At 32.7% G+C, this 19187-nt stretch overlaps 2 protein-coding genes across 4 annotated transcripts; one reads left to right on the top strand and one right to left on the bottom strand.

The window, feature by feature from the left end:
- Positions 1-1976: 1976 nt before the first annotated feature.
- On the bottom strand, positions 1977-13801 carry LOC108910018. The gene is made up of 7 exons (XM_018714510.1): positions 11022-13801; positions 9215-9364; positions 6548-6728; positions 4949-5125; positions 4620-4887; positions 3865-4163; positions 1977-3201 (listed from the first exon to the last, which is right to left on the bottom strand). The coding sequence occupies exons 1-7, from the start codon at positions 13768-13770 to the stop codon at positions 3006-3008; spliced, it is 4020 nt and encodes a 1339-aa protein (XP_018570026.1). The 5' UTR covers positions 13771-13801; the 3' UTR covers positions 1977-3005.
- Positions 13802-16556: 2755 nt separating this feature from the next.
- Positions 16557-17536, top strand: LOC108910007 (sulfiredoxin-1). Of its 3 annotated transcripts, none has more exons than XM_018714494.1 (2): positions 16557-16662; positions 16963-17536. In XM_018714494.1, the coding sequence occupies exon 2, from the start codon at positions 16967-16969 to the stop codon at positions 17297-17299; it is 333 nt and encodes a 110-aa protein (XP_018570010.1). In that variant the 5' UTR covers positions 16557-16662; positions 16963-16966; the 3' UTR covers positions 17300-17536. The 3 variants fall into 3 exon arrangements, with proteins under 3 accessions (XP_018570010.1, XP_018570008.1, XP_018570009.1); XM_018714492.1 differs by lacking the exon at positions 16557-16662 and adding an exon at positions 16669-16820; XM_018714493.1 differs by lacking the exon at positions 16557-16662 and adding an exon at positions 16669-16867.
- The last annotated feature ends 1651 nt before the right edge of the window (positions 17537-19187 follow it).

The following is a 19187-nucleotide window of genomic DNA, read 5'->3' as shown; positions in this document are numbered from 1 at the left end:
CACATTCATGAACTTTTTTTACATATTTTTCTGAGCTGAATCTCCCCTAGGCTTTTGTCACTACAACTCGGAAACGCCCGGTATACATAGCTCTGCATTTCTATTGATATACAGGGTGTTTCACTTTTTATATTTAGAATTAGAATCATCAATAATTTCTATAAAGTAAAACAAACATTTTTTTCTACAATGGTTTTATTTTGAAAATATACAGGGTGTATCAAAATGTGAAAATTGAAGTAAAGTAACATACAAATATTATACAGATCGTCTCTAAAGAGTCTGTACAACGCTCCACCAGATATAGTACGGCTCAAAATAAGCCGTTTTAACTAAATTTGCCGTAGTCCAAAAATTGATAATAACGGAGCTACGAGGTGACAAAGTTGAAAAAATAAATAACATTTTAATATCCTTCAACTATTTGGAGCTAATGTCGTGAAATTTTGTATCCGGGGTCTTTTTGGTATGAGAAATTCGAATTTCCGACGATTTCGTGGTATCTTCTATAGGAAGCCACAAGTGACCGTTAGGACGCACTTAAACTACCAAAACTTTTTTGTGCCACAGTGTATTTTACTTTCGAACAAATTTTTTCCCTCAACTTTTTTGCTTAAAAAAGATTGCTAATATCTTTAAAGCCAACCATTTTTAACAAAAAGGCAGGTACGTTTGTAAATGCATAAAAAGATTTGTTTAAAAGTTATTTTCAACTCCACTGATGAACGAAATCGTTTATTAGCAAGGAAACAGTGCAATTGCAATTGTAAATTTCGTTTATTTAACAATTTTACTGCAAACGCTAAAAGTAAAACACATACCTACTTTTTAAAAACAATCTAATCAATTTAACAAAAGCTAAACAATAAATCCAAAGGATTTAAAAATCTAAAAAATAATTTATTATCGACTTGTCTTAAAAAATATGTTTTTCAATGGAGTTGAAAATTACTATTAAACCAGTTTTTTATGCATTTACAAATTTAAATGTCTTTTTGTTGAAAACCGTTGGCTTTATACAGGGTGTATTTAAATGAAGTAGCAAAAATGGTACCAGTGAATGTAGAGCCAAAAATAAAATTCACATTTTAATTTTTTTCTTTAACATGAGGAATGCTAGAGACACGAAACTTGGTATGAGCATCCTACTAATAAAGAGACAACCTTTCAATATTTTTTCCAATAAATATTTTTAAATAAACAATTTGCTTCATATAAAAAATTTCTAATAAAATATTGCAATGGGGTCAACTGTTTCACTCCTTTATAAAATACGCCAATGATCAAATAAATATTGAAAAGGTGTCTCTTTATTAGTAGGATGCTCATACCAAGTTTCGTGTCTCTACCGTTCCTCATGTTAAAGAAAAAAATTAAAATGTGAATTTCAATCCCCTCCTTTAAGAGGGTATATCGCCTCAGGGGTGCAACTTTCATATTAGGTATTTTTACTTCAATCCTCTTATTTTTGGCTCTACATTCACTGATACCATTTTTTCTACTTCATTTAAAAACACCATGTAGAAATATTAGCAAAGTATATCTTTTTTAAGGAGAAATGTTAGGGGGAAAGATTTTTTAGCCTAAAGCGAAATACACCGTGGCACAAAAACGGAAAAATCTCTAAATATTAGCGTCTCCAATATTAATGATTCGTTTACAGTGAACAATGACAAACCGTTACGTCTACTCTCGAGATTGCTGATTGGTTGGACAGAATCTCATGAAAACTTACACCAATCACAGCAGTTGAAAATAAATGTTTTTTAATGCACTCTTGATCTTATCATTTTATTTTACTGAAAAATTGCGAAAGTGAAGAAAATAAAATTACCGTTCCAACCAAATTGGTCCATTCATAACTTTTTCTAGACTTCATAGAGCACCCTGTATACTAATAACTGGAAGCATCGTTCCAAAAAAAATTCTGGAAATCCTTTGGGACAAATGCAACAAAACAAATAAAACCAAACTTGTACCAATATAAACTTTATTTCTGTATAAAAGTACAATAACGTTTTTTATACAATTATTCTATGAAAGTGATATAAAGCTGATAAGAGCAACTACGGTTGCGACCTGATTGCATATTTCAGCACTAGAGGCTCATTCTGAAGATGAACGATTCCACGTCAAAACATATATAAAAAATCAAACGGTGACGAAATACTATAAAAATAAATTTAGGGTTATTGCTAAGTCCGGTGTTTCTCGAAAACACTAACTGGATGTTAAAAAACGTTTTTCTCAATGTAATACAAAAAAAAAATCACTGTTTCCACAACAAAAAATAAGAATTTATTGTCAATGGTGTACAGAGTGGACCAGTTTCAACTTTTTCAGGGAATTTATTGCTTTCACAAGGATATACAAAAAGTAGTTCAAATGTCCCGAGCTCAATTGTCGAGGAAAATTAAATGGCGATGACCACATCTCAATATTTTGATTTGTTTAAGAGATATGGGGCATTTTTAATTTTTGGCCGTTTTGAATCCAGTGGATTAAATAGTATTTTACTATAACAAGCAATTTTTGCGACGTTATTCGTCATTACAAAAAACAACAAAAAAGAAAACCATTCTATATCTCTTAAACAATTGAGGAAATCGAGATGCGCTTTTAATACTTCAATTTTTCTCAAGAATCAAGCCTGGGACATCTGAACTACTTTTCCCTATCTCCTCCGAAAACGTCGAATTATAACTTTTTCTAGACCTCATAAAGCAGCGATTTGCTATGATTATCTTTCAGCTCATTTCAATAGAAAATATTTTTTACTTACTCCTAAACGTATCTAACTTTTAATTTCTAAAAAAATATACATACACACAACATACCGGAAATTTTGAAACGTATACGCAAACACTGAGAATATTTAATACCAAAACAATTCCAACGGCGAAAAAAAACCATGAAATATATAACAACGAAAAATGTAATACTTCACATTTGAACTATTTGAAATAGTAGGATTCATGCTTTTTGAACTGTAACAGTGACAATGTTTAGAAGTACTCCAACACGAACTCCTTGACGTTGTTGTAGTTAAGTATCTCGTCTTTCAGCTGCCTCAATTTGCCGAGGTACTCCTTGTGAACTTTGGTTTGCGTGTTTTTGTAGCGTAAGGCAGTCAAGGCTTTGTCTAGTGTGTAGTGAAGCCACAATAAGTTGCTGTAAGGCTCAAAACGTTGCCAGTTATTCCTGAAAAGATTAAATATGGTAATCGTCGAACGGGCCCACACATGAAATTTTAGAAAGGGACGCTTCACATGCAGGAATATCATAATTTTTGCCTACTTTCACTTATTTCTGTTTTTAATCTTTGTCGATACCAGTAAATAACATTATAGTTACACATCAGTACCAAAATAATAGGCAGTAGAATCGTACCACAATTTTTACTAAATGTGTAATGTGCTGTACATTTCGCATAGTGTTCAGATTACATATGCACACTTGGAGAGTTCTATTGTTACAACCACATTTTTCCATCTTTGTTTATCGTGTACGAAACAAAAGACAACCATCCGATGTCACGGGTATTTAAAGGAGCAACAAGCATCTGCCTAAAATTGGGAAAGAAACTCTAAAAACACATCAAAAATGGTTCGAGGAACACTATGCGAAAGATATTTGCAACTTTTAAATTGATTATTTTTGCTAAAATTATGTATTTTTACGAGTTCTGGAAATGAAAAGTAATTTTTTTTAATTGCGCTTACAATACTGTCATTTTTAATTAGAGGGAGCTTGCTAGAAAATTACTAAATGTGATGCAGCTGAATTTAACGGTTGTGACGTTTCATGATTTTAAAAACACCTCATATGCGGCCCCATCCTAAAGAAATAACCATTCACACTCACCCATTCTTTTTCTGCATCAGTTTGTACACCTCAAACTGGTAGTCTCCCTCTGCGGTAAAGAGATCGGGATCCAAACTGAGATCGTTGAAGATCACCACACCTTCGCACTCTATCCGGGACAGCGTGAAATCGATGATGGCCACCTCCACACCCTTCGTCATAATGTCGTAGTTCTTGCCGTCCAGGCGGAAGGTGACCTTCGAGTTCTTGTCCACCGTGGACAACAGGACGTTGCCCCAGTGCAGGTCGCGGTGTTCGAAATGCAGCTCCTCCTCGGCTACCGCCAAAGTGCAGGCGACCTGATGGAGAAGATCGAATTATAGAGAATATCAGGAGCGGGATATGTTTTACACGTCAGAAGTGAAATGTTTTTCCATCTTTTGGATTTTTCTGATTTAAGAACTGAAATGTCAGATGTGGATAAAACTTTAGACATGCATCAGAAGTGGAATATTTTACGATTTTTTTTTAGTTTCTATTTTTTAAAAGTATAGAAAATATCAGAAGCGGGATATTTTACTATATTTCAGTTTTTTCTGTTTTAAGAACCAATTTTAAAATCAGAAGTGGAACCTTTTAGTATTTTTCAGTTTCTTTTGATCATATAATTCAATAATAGAACATTTTCTCTGATTTAAGAATTCAATTACAGAAAACATCAGAAGTGGGTAATACTTTGGACATATTTGGGCAACACTTTTAAACACAAATCAGAAGCAGGATTTTTAACGATCTTCGTTTTGACTGGCACTTACCTGTTGAAACATTGTGTAGGCCTGAAGGGAATTATTGAAGATGAAAGCCTCGAGATCGCTTCCCCCATTGGCCAGTTGCAGTACGATATAGAGCTGGTCCTCCCCGAAGATGTCGGGTGAGTCATTCTCGGAACCCCGAGTCTCGTCGTACAGCTCCCAAAGGTATATCAATTTTTCGGGGTAGCTGCCCTGAACGCAGCACACTTTCTGCACCTCCGAGAACCCACTCGTTTTGTTGTCATTGTTGTTCCTCAAATTGCTCAGCTCCCTGATCAACGACAAGAATCATGTTAAATTAGTTAATTCAATTCGGTTTAACATCGACTTACAATGCTATAGTGATTTCTGATAGGATTTCATCGAATTTTTTCTGCCGCTCGCCGTTAACTATTAGGTCGCCTTCTATGGGAATAACTTTCATCACCGATGTGCCCCCATTGGGGTTTTTGAAGAGGAACACCTCTCCATAGACACCCTCCCCAATTTTTTGGCAGTTCTGAAGTACACTGTAATTCAATCGCATTCATTAAAACAATAAATAGGTGCAAAAAATTTAAAATGTTGATGGGCTATTCAATTTTTTTATTATTATCTTTAAAAATATCAGAAAGATTCTCAAATAACAGTTAGATAAAATACCTAATCTATTTTGTAAATTACAGGTTTATCAAATAGCAGATTGGGAATATTTATATTAAAAACACATTCTTTAAATATTGGCCTCGCTGATTATTAGCATTGTTCTCAAACAAAATAGATTAGACATATATCGTGAAATTTAATAAACGATGTGGCTCGTCAAGGTTACTTCAAATAAATTAATACTTATTAATTTATTAAGCAGTTCAAAGTTGTAACACTGACCCTTGAGACTCTACGGTTCAATAGTTTCAATTAATATCTGTTTTTTACCACATCAGAACAGAATTTGTGTGGGGGAACTTAATAGATATATAAACTTTCCCAAAGGAAATAGGCCGTTTATGTGTGCCAATGAACATTTTTAAATAATATTTCCGTGACATTAATAGATTCTATTTTTACATTTCACCTCGAGTAACTCAAAGAATATTTTTGGAAATACCCTCAAATCCAAAATGGTCTATATTTAAAAATTTCCAACTCGTGCCGAATTAATATCTTAATATCATGTTTATCGGTAGGATTTTCATACAATGGCTGTTAACGTCAATGTACCAAAATATTCTATTCAATTTATATAGGAAATCTCGTAGACAATGTCAATAATTGTTCTTAAATCCTTCAGCTAAAAGCAAATATTTGTAGCCCAAATATTTTCATTTGGAAAAATAACGATAACAGAGAATATTTATATCCAGACAATAAATTTGCTGTGAATTTTTTAAATAAAATGTTAATTTCACCTTTGTGACAGTAAAATAATATTAAATTATGCGTATTTACATTAATTTATGATCATTTGTGTGGACGCTGACAAATTAAAGATGAAAAACGTATCGTAATCTTATTTCTTTGTGGTAATATTTCATAATTCGTTAAAAATAGACATTACGAAATATTTCCCAGCATCGGAAAACCATTACAAAAGTTCAAGGCCTTTATAAAATACATATATTCAAGCAAAATTGAGCCAATCGATAAAAATGTAAACGAAACGGGAAAGTTTACAAGAGAAATTTCTTGGAACGAGGGACGCGCTAATCCGGCGTTCCCGAGAACCAAAGCATTACGCGTCGAACACATTTGTTTACAAGTATACCAGGAAAAAAAGAAAGCGGACGATTGCATTTAAGCGAAAGTAAACGCCATTCACAATAAGGCTTTCGCCTGATTGCAAAACTCTACCAAATTAACAGAAAAACGGTTAAAATTCGTTAGGATGAATGGTGCCATTACGTGTCAAATGGCTGACGTAAACAAACACCACGAAATACGAATGAGCTTACCTCTTGGAATAGCATTCTTCGAACGGAAGGGGCTCCTCTTGACCACATTTCTTCAAAACGAGTTCCCTGGCAGTAACAACGGGCGTCGAATTTTGGACTATGGAAGTCTTCCTCTTGCTTAACGATAAACTTCTAAGGTCGTTTTCCAAATTATCTTCGAGAATCCGGTCAGACACATAACCTGATAGAGATTCATATGTAGTAATGCACATACACTTGGTATCGAAATGGGGACTTTCCGCACACAGATGCATGCAATACTCGTTTGACGTATTAACTAAACTCTCGCCGGGAAGAGCAGAGCAACGATTAATCGAAGATAGTTTGCTGGGGTAATTAATATTCCTCAAAAACTTGGAACAGCACTCGGTTAAATCACCAACTAAAAACTGAATAAAACGTAGCCTTGGACGGACTGCGCCGTACTACGTATTTTCTTTTACGGAACGCTTCACTTAAATCACGTGCCTGTACTAACGGGATACGCTATGTGCGCGTGCGCCGGTTCAAAATGGATATAATTACGTTTATTTTTAACACCACTTGAGATTTCCTTAATCAGTAGATATTAAATGAACAAGTATCAAAAGTACACCTTGACGAATATTAAATTTTGGAAAAAGGAACCGCCATTTTGATATCGAGAGTTACACCGAAACCTGCACCAGTACAGGCCGGAGCACAAGTCGTCAACAGAATAAAATCAAAGTCTAAACAAAGGAATTTTGGGTATCATGCAAACTTTTTAAAGTTTATGTGCTTGGTTTTATTTATTATTTGTAAAAACAGATTTCATTTCTTTACTTTAACAACATTCTTAGATTTTTTATATTGAGTGAATAAAATCCCTAAATTTTATTTTGGCCTGAACTAAAGAACATCTGCGAGTATAACGTGTATCCATAAATATGTACTATATTTTATTACACCCATAAATGAATAATATTATTGAGGATTTATGAGTAATGCAATGCGCGTAATTAATTATCAAAGGCTGCAAGGAAGTAACATGACTCATAGTGCAAAGGCGACTTTAATACAAATGTATGTGTTATTGTTATTATTTTCCAAAACATTATTATTGTCAATAATTAGTTCATTTTCCGTCAAATTACAATTTGCTAATTAAATAAAATTATTTCAATGGATTAAATAAAATTCGAAGAAATTTATCAAAAACTAATAATATATTGTTGGAAATACCTATTTGTAAGGTATTATACCTAGATAGGTAGGTTATCAAACTTGTAATAATAACGAACAATTAAAATATACGTAGGTATCTAGGTAACAACTCGGAATCAAAATCATAATCCATTACTTAGAACTGTGTAGATATTTGCGCAATATTACAATAAATTAGACACACTTTTACTGATATTTGATGAAATATATAAAAAAAAGATGTACCTAATAATCTGTACTTAATAAGTATACTGGGTGTTACAGAAAAACTAGGCCAAACCGTTAGCCGCAGGTTCTTTGGCGCCGTTTATCGTTTAGGCACCTTTTTTTACAGGTCGTGTATCATATATCGTATAATTAATTAAGAAGAATGAACCCATTGGAAGTGGAATTTTTTTTTATGATAGAGCTTAAAAACTATTACATCTAATGACATTTGAATGTATATGTAGTTATCAAAGCCTACTTGATTTTTTTTTTTTTTCATTGTCAAATTTAATAAGAATTGGTAAGCGATTTTTTTTACACCCTAATTTACAATTCGGTTAGTGCCAAATTGTAAAATGAATGTTTATCGTTTTCATCACTTCTTTTTCCTAAACAGAGCTATGGAATCATAATTAAATTAAATAAACACATAAAAAGCTGTTTGTTTGTTCTTTTTAGTGTTACGTTTCAAAGTAAACAATTTTTTATTTTAATGGATTAACAAATAACAAAAAATGACAAGTAATGACATAAGCCATGAAAACATTACAAAAATTGCGGTCTCAATCTAAAATTCCCATACTTAGTTGTTTTTCATTCCTTGAATGCTCTTTGTATATTTTTTATTTAAGTATAGTTCACCTGAAAAACTAAATATTTAAAAATTATAAAAAAATGGTGAACATTTACTTATTTTATTTTTTTAAGATTTCATAGATTGCTTGTCCAGTTTAGGAAAAACAGAAACAATATAACATTAAATTGATTTTATAAATAACAATGAGTATTTTTTCACAAATTTTGGTACAAATTCAATTGGGGGGGGGGTGTAGAATCCAGTGGCATAGTCAAATTTTAAATAAAAAAATCCCTAACTAATTTTTATCAACACTATATGTCAAATGAGTTTTTTAAGGTCTATAAAAAAAAAATGAATTAAATCAAATAAATGTCTTTTTTACAAAGGTGTCTCGATTTGAAACAATGTATAAATGAGAGTTAACAAACACCTTATGACTTTTTTTGTAAGTGTAACTCCTTTTCTTACCCGTTCCCAATGACATAAAATACACAAAAAAATGTAAATAAGATAAAGAACTATTGCGAGTTATTTATCCCTTGTTTTCTTCAAACATTTGGGTAGAAATTGGGCAAAAATTAGTTCAGTCGGTTACAGTTTAAATCTAAAATTTCCCGAAACAATACTTTAGATAAAGAGCATTGCCTTATTCGATTATACCCTTTAACCTAAGAAGATAAAATTTAGTCACTTACTTGCGTTGTGAGCGTAATTTTCCAAGACAGATATTTCGCGGCCAGGGTCAGTGGTTGGTCTTGCCGGAACTATTCTGATAGAATTCCTCCTGTTTGAAAGACGGGAAGACTGTCTCGCAAGATTACATCTAGGGCATGCACAGAAGTTTCCTAAAACATATCGCTTGAGAAATAATTCTGCATTTTTTTTAACTCTAATATGATTTTAAATGTTATATAACAACATCGTAAGAAAAGTGTTAAATTCGAAGTATCAGAATATTTCTGTCGGTAAAAAAGTAATGGAAGATATAGTCTTTCCGATATCAATTGGAGAACCAAGAGGATGACAGTATGTATCAGGTTCGGTCGCTGACGCAGCAACTCGGCATTGCAATATTTGAAAAACTTGTTCCCATATTTATTTAGCCATACCCATATACAGGTCTTGTCAAACTAAATGTGGAGGTGGTAGAAATGTATACACCCAGCTGAAGAATGTGAGCGCGGGCAAACAAAATCTAACACAGCTGCATCGGGCCACTAGGCAATAAATCTCAGCAGTTGACAAGTGTTGACAAACTGCCCAGCAGTGCAGTGCAGCAATGCGGAATTTGGTGTGATTCAGGTAATTTTAATTTATTAATCATTACAATTGCGAAAGGGAGAAATAATATTATTACAACATGGCATTTTGGAGACCATTTGAAATAAAACAAAACTAAATTTACAATCAATATAATAAAATTGTTTGAGGACATAAATAATTAAAATATGTTGTTGGCCAAATGAACATATAATAGAAATTTTCTACACATTATATACAAATTATTATAATTTTTTACCTTCATCAGAAAACTTTTTTAGGGATGCCTATGAAACTCGTTAAATTTTATTGCCAGACGTTTTTTTACATGTTCAACTGACTTCGGAAAGACTAAAACTTGAGATATTTTTAATTACTTTTTTAATTTACTTTATGTTCTGTTATTGTGGTTAAATATAATTTAAGAACAAAAACAATTTTCAAATGTTAACATGAAATTCCATATTTTAGTAATTGCTGGTTTGTAAACTAATACAGTTACTTTTGACAGATATTATCAAACCCATAAAATAGTAATTAGTTATTTTATGGGTGTTATTAGTTTAATTAATATTTTAAGTGTATAAATTACTTTTAGAACTATGTCTTGCAAACAAAAAATCGTCTAATTTGTGACAAATCGCCCAATCTGGCAATGATGGCTTCATTTTTCCTTTTACAAAGGAGTCGTAGCGACAATTTTCGCTTAGTGGCATCAAATTGAAATAAGAAATAAAATACCAATTTAGTTTAACTAATTCTTCGCCAAAAAAATTTAAAAATATATACACTTTTAAAAAATTGCTATAGAAAGGAGCTGCTATGGTCTGATTGGTCTGTTTTAAATAGTGAGTAGAAGAGAATTTTTAAAATTCCTTCCTTAGGACTAAAACCTTATCAAATAGCAATGGACGGTAATTACAATAATTAAATATGAATTAAAATATACAGGAGGAAAGGAAGTCTGAAAAATTTCCATACAAGCTCCACAAATCGTTGAAATGCAATTGGGTTGACAAGTTTGAACAAACAATCACTCCAATCACTTTTACCATGTTTTCTTTTGTCACGATAATTATCTCCAAAAGAAGTAATACAATTCAATACGGTAAAGTTATTATCTGCAGCCTAGCCCAAAACAGAGACATTTTTCAGACAATTTTCAGTTCTGAAATCTTTTAGGGGCATGTACTGAAAGTTAACCTAATATAAACTTGAAAGTATTCATTATAAGGCACTTACCATCTGCCAGCCTGCAAACATTCTGGTTCAAAATGGTCAACATCTCGCTACTTCTCTTATACATGGAAAGAGACCTCCTCCACAACTTCCCTGCCTTAAGCACCAAAGTTTTCGAGTGACGCCTTCGCATGTTGCTGTTTATAGGTTTCTTAAAACCGTCCTCATCCACTTGACTAGATCCCAGCACTGAATTTTCGATAATATCCGAAATACTGTGTTTCCGAAACTGATCCTCCCTCAAAGCAGATATATCATTAACGGCATCAGATTTTCTAATGCTTTTATCGTCAAGTGAATCAATCAGGTCTATAACTGTGTTTTCCGCATTGTTTTTAGATGAAAGAACGGCCTGTTTGCCATTTTTACGCCATGGGGATTTTATAAGGTTTACTATCAAGTCTTTGCTGTCTTTATTATCTAAATCATCTTGTAATGGATCGATATTCACAAAAGAAAGTTCGCCGCTGCTAGACCTATGCACTTCTATGAATTCAGACTTTTTATTACTTCGTGATCTTTTCGTGACGTTTTCAAAGAAATTTTCAAAATCTTCAACACTGATATCTAGTTTATTCTCTTTTCGGCAGTTAAGAACTCCATCACTACTTTTAGAAACATTGCTTGATGAAGAAGCATTTTTTTCTTGAACAGAGTCTTCATCTTTCGAAACCAATACAGTTTCTTTTCCTTGTGGATGAATATTTGAGTCCAAAGTCGAGAAATTATTTTTTATAAGGCTAGAACTATTTCGCTTGTTAACACTGGCATCATTTTGAATAGTTTGATGTGTCGCACTAACGGAACAATCCCCATAATTAGAGTTAACAGAACATATGGAAAACAAGGATTTACTTTGACCAGTTAAAGAGTTAATAAAATTATCGGTTCTATTTAAATCAGATTGTAGTTCCAGTCTTGTTATATCTACAATGACTTCCTTGAAAACAGGATGTTTTAATTTGAAAAAGTCATTATCGGAAATATCTGAGCTTCCGTTTGAAGATTTATCAGTATCCGAAAAATTTGTTAAGCTAACCCGGTTTTCACTTTCACAGGAAGAAGATGTGCTTTCATTTCTTGATTCATTATTAGTAGAATTGTCATGAGAAACAAGTTTAATTTTAGGCATGAGTACGACAACATCTTGTAATGGTGTATCAAAAGATTCCTCCTGACATGAATGCCGTCTTATGCTTTTTTCTTTACCCGATGCCCTGTCAACAGTTTTTTGTTTTTTATTCGTCATCAAGTATGAATCCGTTAGCCTGCGCCGTTTTTTATTAACAAAGTTTCTTGAATTCTCCATTTGACACACCTTTGAGTCCCTAAAATCATTCAAATCTAACAATTTTCTATTTTGCCTCTCAAATGATTCAAAATCGCTTAAGCTGTGAGAAGACAGTTTTGATTCATTTTCACTATTAATTTTATCAACAAAAGTGTTAAAATCTTCAAGCATGACTGACTTCCGTTTACTTTGAGTATGATTTTGATCTATAGTAACTGTATTTCTTTTAAAATTACTAGATCTTTTTCTACTTTTATTAACACTCCTTTTTAAAATCCTTCTTTTCCTTAAAGTGATGAAGCTCTCTCTAGATTTGATGCCTGTCTGTATTTCTGGCGCAACTGCATTAAAAACAAAATTCAAATTTTCATTATCACCGATAATCTTATGAAACTTTTGCCGTGCTACTTCACTTTGTAATTTCTCAGTACTATCAAACCCAGGATAATGTGAGAGCATTGAGATTTGTGGACAAACATCTAATATAACCATAGGTTCTGCTATCAATTTCCAGTCTTTTTCAGGTACATATTCGATACTTCTATCATTCACAGAGTTCAAAGGTGTAAAAGAATTTTTAGACAGGCAAAAATTTGATGTTTGATCAGTATGTTCTTTAGTATCAGACCGACTTATATTCCTAATAGGCGATATAGTGTAATTAACAATTTTTTTAGTTTTCATAGGAACCAAAGGGGTACTCGAATGAATGAGTTTTTCGCGAAAGCTCTTTGTGAAAATAGGATCAAAAGATAAGTTCCCTTTTGTACTAATATTATCTCGGGGTATATTAATAGATACCTCACATCCTTTTGACTCGGGGACAATGATGTAACTTAATGACCTTGGAATTTGATTCCTTACCTTCTCGACTTCCAAACTGAAATCTATTTTTTCGATTGTTGGTTGTTTAAAATGGGGTATTACTGAATCACTTTTATTTTTTCCACTAGCATTTTCTAGGCTATCAGAAATATTTATTCTATGGGAAGATTTCTTTCTACTTCTAGTCATAATAGGAGAGTATAAATTGTCAGACTGATCGTTTTTGTTGGTCCTATTTCCGACATCTGAACTGCTTGACGTTTCAGATAGAAAAACAGATTTATTTCTCCTTCTTGTAATTATAGGTGAATAAAAACTGTTTACTCTTTTAATTGACTTGGAAGCATCACTTTCCGAATTGTGTACAATTGATATATGAGATTTAATATTGACAGGATTGTAGATGTTACCTTTGACCAACTTATCGAAAGTATCCTCAGTGGAGACATGGAAAGAATCTTGTCCTAACAACGTCTCACCGGCACCTCTTGCAGGCAATTCTTTAATAACAAGTTTTTGTTTCTTTCTTTGCTTTGCCCTGTTTTTTACAATAAGTAATTTTCCAGCACTTAAAGAATTATTCACTAGACCTCTGTTTGGTCTACCATAAGTTTTAATTTTATTTATTGGAGCCATTTATTTAGTTTTATTTATACAGACGTATTTATGTTTAAAAGTTTAGATTTTTGACAGAGAGCAAAACAAATTTAAAAACATGTCAGATGCTTGACCGGTAAAAAATTTAAAGACAGCCGAGGTCGACTGTCGAGCGACCATAGATTACTATACCCTTAGAGCCTATAGCACATGGAAGAAGTACGTTTATGGCAACAGTGTAGAGTAGCAGAGAGAGAAACATACAGTTTGGATATTATCTTTCTCTCTTGCGCAGACACATGATTGGCTATATGATTTAAGGTGCATAAAGAAAGACAGATAGTAGCTGCATTATGATAGAATACAAGATCCTAATAATAATAATAATTATTATTATACTCTGTATTCTCAACGGATTAACCCAATTGCAGAGAAAATAATAGAAATACAAAAAAGCGGAAACGAAAAAATATAATCTTTACTGATCTTGGATACAATATTCACCATAGCAAAGCGCATCCAAGGCTACATAGTCGCACTACGCTACCCAACCATACCACACATAAACATGACACCACCTCCGGAGTTTACACAGACGAGCCGGCGAAGCAAAAAGAGCACCAGAAGAAAGGGCCCTAGCCGGCGGAGCCCAACCAGGACAAAAGGAGGTCCCACAAAGCGCCTACACCGGCCGCATTTGCGGTCGAGACAACGGATGGGGCCCACCTACAAAGGCTGTCCAGGCCTACACGAGATGAGGGATAAAAGGGATAATCCCAAATCATTGAGGCCAATTTCTAGCCATGGAATAATGGCGCGCGACTACCCTTTCTTTAGGAATTGCTTATGCTACTTGTTCTTATCTATGGCTGATAAAAAGGAAAGGCAACTTAAACCACAGTATAAAAAGAAATATACTGTGCTTGAACCATAGCCCTTTTCTTTTACTCATGATTTCGGAATCATAACGTGTTAGGATTACATATTTTATATGTAGAAGTGTGTTTAGGATCCGATGGAAACCAATCAGATTGCTAGATTTCGGATCGTAACGCGTTATGATTCCGAAGTCATGAGTAAAAGGAAATAGCTCATTGTTGATGTTCTTTTTCTCTGAAATTTCATCTGTTTGTTCAACATTGGTACCAGGGAGCAGTGTTGCCATATATACGATAATTATCGTATTATACAATAATTTTAAGATTCGATACGATCGTAATTTTTGCCTATACGATATACGATTATTTACGATAATTTAATCTTTTTCAACTTTTTATGCTTTTTACATAATAACCTGAGTTTTTCCACAGACAAGTAAGCAATTTATGGGCCTTTCGATCATAAACACATCAGATTGGATGTGCTGCCAGTAGTGCAGCCATAGCTTCTTGATCGTTTTTCGTCTTGGTGCCATACCGGTCTAATTAATAATTTGAAACATGCATTGCCTATTATTTGACTATTTGGTTGTCTGTTGCTATGTTTTGTTTTTGTACCTGATGTACAACTTAGTTTAAGTTAGATTGTTTCATGTGATTTTTAAAATGAAAGTAATGTGCAATTTTTTTTATTATGTTGGAGTTATTATTTATTTTTGTATCTTAAATAAATACAAATTACCAAAGGGCCAAAGTCCATTTTATTTATGAAATAATGACGTTAACCGCCAAGAATATGCCAATCAACAATAATGAGTATAGAAAGTTTCCTACTAAAAATTATAGTTTTCTGACTTTACTTTAACTATACGAGTACCGCTACTTACCACGAGATGGTAGGTACGATAGAATATACAATAATTTTATTTTTTATCATACGATTGCACACGATAATTTTAAGACGCTGATACGATAATTTCCTGTTGGGCATCTGGCAACGCTGCCAGGGAGACTAGATGTATAGTCTCCATGGTTGGTACCACGTATTTGAAAATTTTTATAGGATCCTTTCTCTAATTTATTAAAAATTAATATACTTAAAACTTATTGTAAACACATAGTAAAATTAAAACCAATTATCTGAATATTTAATTTTCTTATAAAGGAATAATCATTACATTTTGGTGTTTNGACAAAAGAAACCTAGCTAGCCGGCGGGGCCCAGCCAGGACAAAAGGAGGTCCCACAAAGCGCCTACACCGGCCGCATTTGCGGTCGAGACAACGGATGGGGCCCACCTACGAAGGCTGTCCAGGCCTACACGAGATGAGGCAGGATAAAAGGGGATAATCCCAAATCATTGAGGCCAATTTCTAGCCAAGGAATAATGGCGCGCGACTACCCTTTCTTTACAAATTGCTTATGCTACTTGTTCTTATTTATGGCTGATAAAAATGAAAGGCAACTTGAACCATAGCCCTCTTTTACTCATGATTTCGGAATCATAACATGTTAAGGATTACATACTTTATAGAAGTATGTGTTTAGGATCCGATGGAAACCAATCAGATTGCTAGATTTCGGGTCGTAACGCGTTATGATTCCGAAGTCATTAGTAAAAGAAAACAGATCATTGATGTTGTTCTTTTCCTCTGAAATTTCATTTGTTTGTTCAACATTGGTACCAGGGAGACTAGATATATAGTGTCCATGGTTGGTACCATGTATTTGAAAATTTTTATAGGATACTTTCTCTAATTTATTAAAAATTAATATACTTAAAACTTATTGTAAACACAGAGTAAAATTAAAACCAATTATCTGAATTTTTAATTTTCTTATAAAGGAATATTCATTACATTTTGGTGTTTCTGCTATCCTGATAGAAAATGCGCCTGTCCGTTTGAAATTTGAATTTCCATTCAATGGAATAAATAAATAATCATTTGATTACTAGATTACTGTCATTATTACTCAGCGTTTTTCATGTTATTTATTTATGTGTGGAGCTGTCACGTCACGTCATGGGTCATGGATTGCTATTATAGGACAGGTTATGATTACATACCTTTATCTTTAATTTCAACATTCAATAAGAAAAACTTCGGTTTTGAAATAAATTAGCAAAGTAGTTCTGTTTGAATCGTCAGTCCAGGGAAAACTCAAGGTCCTTTGAATGTTGAAAACTAGCAGGCTTATTTACTTATCCAGGTAGTTAATACTGCTAATTAACAAACAATACTTAATACCAAATTCAGGTACAAAATATGCTGTATTTATTTTTTTAACCACTTAGTGCAGGTCCAAACACCAAATTGATGAAATTAATCTTCGCATTTTCATATTTTTGCAGAAGAATGACTAGCATACACGCTGGAAATATCACCGAGGTCCATGAAATGCCGTTCTCTGAAATAATAAGACCGTTCAAGCCTGAACTGGATGAGAAAAAAGTGAAGTCACTGATGAAGACCCTATCGGACCCGGAAACTGCTGACCAGGTCCCTCCCATTGACGTGCTGTGGATTACTGGACGCGAAGGAGGTAATTATTATTACAGTTTCGGAGGGTGTCATAGGTACACCGCCCATCAGAGATTGAAATCGGAATTCGTCAAGGTGAAATTGGTGAAGTCTACCGTTCAGGATTTGAGGTGTTACCTGGGATCTAGCACCCCCGACTTAAAGTGAGTCGTAACTGTGCAATTTGATTTCCTGTATTTTTCTCATTCTTTTTATTTTTGTGATATATGACGTACTTTTAACTATGATAAGTCTACACCTTTTTTGTTTTACATGAAGAAAGTTACGAATTTATATTAGACATACATTTAGATATCAGGGCGTTCTTATTTATTAGTTTTTATAACAAGGATCCCTTATTGTTTTTTATATTTTAAATTATGTTAAATAAAGGAATGAAATATACTTATGCATTCATTTTTTCAACGAATCGTAGAGGGTTATATAAAACTATGTATCACATCTTACAAATTTTATTCATTAATAATTAAATCGTACATGCTACAAGTCATTAAACAATCTACAACTTAATATTAGTAAAAGTACAGTGCTGTAGATTTTTATCACACGAAAACTTTCTTTACATATTAAAATATACATAAATGATAAGCTACTCAGTCCTAAGGGAAAAAATGTATGTGCGTTACAAGATTTTACGTATAAATTAGTAACAATCCCTTGCGGTCCCTAATAGTTTGCTGAAATTTTAAAATAATTTCCTGCTTTCAAATTTCTTTATAATAAAGTGCCTTTAATAAAAAAGTATTGTGTATACAGGGAGTAATCCAACATATAAAAAATTCGATGTGAAAAAATTTAATCCGACAAACCATCGAGATAGATTTAACGTAAGCAGGTACATTTTCCTCAAAAATACGGCACTAGAAATTTTTTTCTTCGCATAGTCTTCAATGTTTTAGTCCAAATTAGCATTTTGTAAAGATTTTGTAAGTTTAACAAAACATTTGCAAAACAGCATTTTTCGATATTAAGAATGATAATAATAAAGAAATATATAAAAGATTTGTAATTAACAATATCTAGTAGATACCTCATAATCATCAGCTAAATCATCAGATATACCGGTTTCTAATTTGTTAGTTCTATTTAGATGTTTTCCAGTTTTCCTACAAACATTATGTATGTGGACGAAACATACAACATAACCTCAAAGTATATGTGACATCTTAAAAATGTCATTGCTACTCAAAGCATTGCGTTATACCTACCGCTTATTTTGCCTACTGCAATACGTGATGCTTTCTTGGTATCTAGTTCAGTAGATACAAAGCAACACTATATGCCAGTAGGCACTAACTAACAATGAGATTTTTATATCTCAATGCAATTTTTTAAAACTTTTGGAAGTTGTGTCACAAACCCAAAAGTGTCAAAGGTAAATATAAAAAAAAATACTTTTATATTTGAGTTAATTTTTGATGCTCTGTTGGGTTACACCCTGATGTCAAATAAATACTGTCAGATAATCAGACACAAAATGCACACATACTCGTAATAAGGAGTCACATTTGAATCATTTTAAAAATAAAAGTGTCGATTTGGTGCTTACAACTAAAGTTTAAATAGTGTTATATCCCCCGTTAAAAAAATTAAAATATATCGGACTATTCCATCACCATATAATATACACATCGAAATTATGAACTATTGGCATATTTGCATTGTAACATAAAATTAATTTCTATGAGACCAGAAAAAGTATTTTAGAAAATGGTATAGATGTCTTTTTTCAAAAAAAAAACAATGACAATAAAATATTTTCTTATATTCTTGAGGTATGTATAGTTTGAAGGTTTTTTTAGAAAAATAACTAAACTTTTTGCTGTACCTTCATGTGCCGATACGCATTTTCTAATAAAATACTGTTAATTAAGTCTATAGCTGTTATTACATACCTTTAAAATAAAATATACATTGTACTTCTATCAGTAAAGCTAACAAGGAATGAAAAATTAAGAGAAAAAAACTAAATACACTATTATCTTAGCTAATTAAAGCGACCCAAAGCATCTGTTTAAAAAAATATACACAATTA

This window comes from Anoplophora glabripennis, unplaced genomic scaffold (genome assembly GCF_000390285.2).
Source record: "Anoplophora glabripennis isolate ALB-LARVAE unplaced genomic scaffold, Agla_2.0 scaffold407, whole genome shotgun sequence".
Classification (NCBI taxonomy): domain Eukaryota; kingdom Metazoa; phylum Arthropoda; class Insecta; order Coleoptera; family Cerambycidae; genus Anoplophora; species Anoplophora glabripennis.
This window is presented reverse-complemented; position numbering and strand designations above follow the sequence as displayed.